Raw genomic sequence first — 4,833 nt, 5'->3', positions numbered from 1 at the left:
TAGACAGCATCACCAGCACTTCACGGAATTTGATAGGAGTCACATTGTGAGTTTGCATGAGGTTGGGTGGTCGTATCATGCAATTGCCTAGCATGTGGGGCATGCAGATGTCACAGTAGCCCAATGTTGGAACCACATACGTTATTCAAAAAGGTTCCGATCGCCCAAGACATACCACACCAAGGGAGGATAATTGTATTGAGTGTCAAGCATTACAGAACTCCATGACATCTGTGCCTGCCATCCAGACACAGGTATTGGACTCTCTACAACACCCCATGTCATCCCACATTGTGTCTCGATGACTGGCATCAGCCGGACTACAGGTTCACTGTCCCATGCGTAGGCTGCTGTTAATACCAACACAGAGACAGCTGGGTTTGAAGTGGTAAACGGGAGGCTTGGACTGATGATGAGTGGCATCGTTCCATGTTGAATCCTGGTTCTGCATTACCATGGATGACTGTCATGTGAGCGTATGGTGGCACCAAGGGGACAGGACCAATCCTGCCAATGTTGTGGAGAGACACACCGGCATCATGGTGTGGGGAGCCATAGGGTATGACTTCAGGTCATCTCTGTTAGTGATTCTGGGGACCCTGACGGCACAGCGCTACGTCAGTGACATCCTGCGTCCGTATGTCTTTCCCCTTCTGAGACAGCATCCTGGTACAATCTTTCAATAAGACAACACCCATCCACAGATGGCACATGTGTCTACGGACTGCCTGCATCATGTTGAGGTCCTCCCATGGCCAGCCAGGTCCCCCGATCTTTCCCTAATTGAACATCTGTGGGATCAGCTCGAACGTCAATTCAGATCCAGTGCCAATCTGCAGGATCTCAAGGGCCAGTTACAACAGCTGTAGGCCGACTTGCCACAGGAGAGGATACAACGACTGTACGACTCCCTTCTGCACCATATTGCCACATGCATCCAGGCCCGAGGGGTGCCTCACCCTACTGACATGGGATCAGCAGTGTGCCCATACTGCTAACTCTGTTGTCCGTTTGATCTGATATCATACTTATTGCGATACAGTCACATGAACAACATGTGCAGATTCATTTCATTTACACCACTCCATCTGGGTGCTTTACTTTTTTGTCACTGAGTGTAGTTTGTATTTAAAAGGGGTGGCACTGTGGTGCAGTGGTTTGCGTCTCCACCATGGCTCTATGTGAGTGGAGTTCTTCCTGCGTTTTGGGGTTTCCTCTGGGTTCTACGCTTTCCCTCCACGTACAGTTCAAGAACATTCTAAGGTGAATTACCAAACTATCCGTGTGGATGCATTTAAATGGCTGTTTCTTTCTTTTTAATCTTGTACTTTGCTACGCTAATAATTCTGGCACCCCTGTTCTCTGTTTTAGCTTTGTTAGTGGCATGAAGTTCTTCCTGACTTTCTCTGATAGTGACCCGAGGTTCTTCCTGACCACCTCTGATAGTGATATGAAGTTCTTCATGACCTTCTCTGATAGTGACCCGAGGTTCTTCCTGATCCTCTGATAGTGATACGAAGTTCTTCATGACCTTCTCTGATAGTGACCAGAGGTTCTTCCTGATCCTCTGATAGTGATATGAAGTTCTTCATGACCTTCTCTGATAGTGACCCGAGGTTCTTTCTGACCACCTCTGACAGTGACCCTAATTTCTCTAAATTTCACTCCCAGGAGGTGCAGGTGTCCAACGGCCACTGCTGCTGGCTGCGAGGCCCGCCCATGCACAAAATTAAGACAGTGGCGTGGATGATCTCGCTGAGCGATGCGATACACAACTTCATCGACGGCCTGGTCATTGGAGCATCGTTTACTGTGTCTGTGCTCACTGGCTTCAGCAGCTCCATCGCCATTATCTGTGAGGAGTTCCCGCATGAGCTGGGTGAGACACGGCTCACTCTTACGTTCACCTTATCCTATCAAAAGCAGACATGAAAACATACCTGAGAGATGCTGGGCCCAACAAAGGCTCAGTCTCAGAGAAATCTACCCCAGCAGAGGCACATTAACATGGTCAGAGGCCACACACTGTTCTCTACAATAGTGCAGTTGTCAACCAGGGTGGTTTAAAACTGTTAAATAATATTCAAAAAGGTTAACTGAGGTCCCATTTTGGCAGAGACCCCTATTATTCAGCTGTTCTGTTTATGAAGAATATTTCTACAATGTATACATTTTTTGGCTGAGGAAATGAAGCGACTCTGGAGGTTGCACATGTTGGAAGTGACTGATGTTTTCTTCTAATAAAGCAGGTCGGTCATGTTTTGACCAATGGGAAACGTGGGTGGAGCAGAATGAAAATACATCTGGATTGATTGACGTTTGTTGAAAGCTTGGCGAGTTGATGGCTCTTGCTCACCCTACAGGTGACTTTGTGATCCTGCTGAATGCAGGCATGAGTATCCCCCAGGCCGTCTTCTTCAACATGTTGTCAGCAATGTCCTGCTATGTGGGCCTGGTGCTGGGGGTCTTGGTGGGCGGCAGCTTCGCCCCCAACGTCATCTTCGCCGTCGCCGGGGGCATGTTTCTCTACATCTCACTGGCCGATATGGTGGGTGTTACATCATGCTAGGCAGCAAAATATAGCTAAATTGCTATGAGGTTATGGCTGCCCTCAAAGGTACCTGATAATCACAATTTGTCATTATCATACGAGTGGAATCACAAAGACTTCTCATAACAGTAAAGCAGGAAGAATTTTATTGATATGTACATTTAAACCATTAGGTCATAATTTTGGCAATAGACAACAAAATAAGGAGCTAAAATAATACTCAATGGTTGCTCAGAATCAGTTTTCATTACCAAATGTACAAAGTACACATGAATCTGACCTGGGGATACAGCACCGTAAAACTTGAGATTAAGAATTAAAAAGGTTAAAATAGGTCATCAGACGTGCTGAAATCACTGTGGCCGCCAAACTAGAAGCCAGCGCCAAGTAAGATAAGTGGATATAACCATGGATGCACATATCCAAAATGTTCGATTCCTAGTGAATTTTGCATGGGTTTCCTCCTGCTGTCCAAAATATGTTTAGGCAAATTGATGGCTATAATAACTGATACTTTATTGATCCCTCTCAGGAAATTCTCTTTACACCTCCCCCAACTTGTTCTCTGTAGGCGAGAGCAAGCTGGCCATGAAGGGCAGCCACCCATAGCAGCACCCAGGGAGCTGGGGGTTAAGGGCCTCGCTCAAGGACTCAAATTGGCGACCTGCCGATCACAGGCACAGAGACACACACTGCCCCCCATATAAATTGCTCATAGCACGTTAGTGTCTTTCTAAGAGCTGGCATCCTGTATAGGGTGTGCCCTCAGAAATAAGCTGCTTCCCCTAAAGAAAGCTTCTCTTTGGCTCAGTTCCCCGAGATGAACAGCATCCTGAAGGAGCAGGAGGGTTCCACCAGCAACGCCTTGCTGTTCTTCCTGATCCAGAATGTCGGCCTGCTCAGCGGCTTCTCCATCATCCTGCTCATCACCATGTTTGCTGGGGATATCAGCCTGGGGTAGGGGGCCTCGCTGCAGCCCCCACTCAGCCTGTGGCAGCACAGAGCACCCCCACGCTGCTGCTACAGGGTATTACGGGGAGGGTTTCCCAGCCCCTCCTATCAAACGCCAGCCCACTGCTGTGAGCTGTGCCTAAAGACTTGCCAAGTTCTGATTGCCGGTGTGCAGAACTCAAATCAAACCCCAAACTGCCTTAAGTGACATGACAGTGCTTACATTACCTCCAAGGCCTGACGTTCTTCCTTATACTGCTCCCTATGCAAACATCTGATTTATGTTGAAACAACTTCTGCATTGGTTGACAAACAATGTATTTTTCCTTACGGTAAGGAGGGCAAGCAGTGGTGACGAACCATGAATTCTTGATTTTCAGCATTATTGGAGTTTTAAACTATGACTGTATTTCAAATGTGTTCACGTAGAATATGCAAATCATGTATAACATGACATGTACGTTTCTTTATAGTATGTTTACTCTGCCTTTAAAATGGCTGTTCCTCTACACCAGGATCTTATCATCTGAGGTGCTACTATCATTTAACCCATGGAGCAACACAGCTGGTGGGAGAAATCGGATGAAAATGAAAGCACGCAGACCTTTGACTGGTCTGTCTGACTTTATTCCTCATTCAGTAACAATCATTGGCCAAAGCAGATTATTTCTCTCTCCTTTACAGGAGGGTCGATTCCTAGTGAATTTTTCATGGGTTTCCTCCTGCTGTCCAAAATATGTTTAGGCAAATTAATGGCTATAATAACAGATACTTTATTGATCCCTCTCAGGAAATTCGCTTTACATCTCCCCCAACTTGCTCTCTGTAGGCGAGCACTGCTATTTACAGGTCAGTATCAGATAGTCATTTGTAATTATTAATGAAGTATATAACCAAATATATCCTAAAAAGTATATCAGATTGAAACTTACTAACAGAATGCAACAGATAAAAACAGTATTGGAAAATACTTCTACCAAGCCTAACAAACTTCAAAACTATTTACAAACCAGTACCCCATTCACTGGGTGTCCACTTCTCTTTTTAAGATGACGCCTTCATTTGGTTCCCACCACTCACTTGAGGTTTGGGTGCCCCCTATTGGCCATAAAGTCAATGCAGAGTTAACGTGCTCCTTATTTTTCGAGACACAGAAGCATGTTCTGCTATTCAGATAGCTAGCTACGATCTTCTGACTCTATTGACTAGCTAATGTTGAGGTTAAATGCAAGCATGAAGCAATCATGTCTCAGCAGCGCCATGAAAGGGAAGGAAATCAAAGTCTTTAACGAAAAAAAATGCCTGTGTTTCTTCACCACAAACAATGAAAG

At 45.7% G+C, this 4,833-nt stretch overlaps 1 protein-coding gene across 1 annotated transcript; it reads left to right on the top strand.

Moving 5' to 3' along the window:
* The first annotated feature begins 56 nt into the window (after positions 1 to 56).
* On the top strand, positions 57 to 4,112 carry LOC140587553 (metal cation symporter ZIP8-like). The gene is made up of 3 exons (XM_072708797.1): positions 57 to 1,879; positions 2,364 to 2,548; positions 3,363 to 4,112. The coding sequence occupies exons 1-3, from the start codon at positions 1,579 to 1,581 to the stop codon at positions 3,510 to 3,512; spliced, it is 636 nt and encodes a 211-aa protein (XP_072564898.1). The 5' UTR covers positions 57 to 1,578; the 3' UTR covers positions 3,513 to 4,112.
* Positions 4,113 to 4,833: the final 721 nt, after the last annotated feature.

The sequence above is a fragment of the Paramormyrops kingsleyae genome, unplaced genomic scaffold (genome assembly GCF_048594095.1).
Source record: "Paramormyrops kingsleyae isolate MSU_618 unplaced genomic scaffold, PKINGS_0.4 ups341, whole genome shotgun sequence".
NCBI lineage: Eukaryota > Metazoa > Chordata > Actinopteri > Osteoglossiformes > Mormyridae > Paramormyrops > Paramormyrops kingsleyae.
This window is presented reverse-complemented; position numbering and strand designations above follow the sequence as displayed.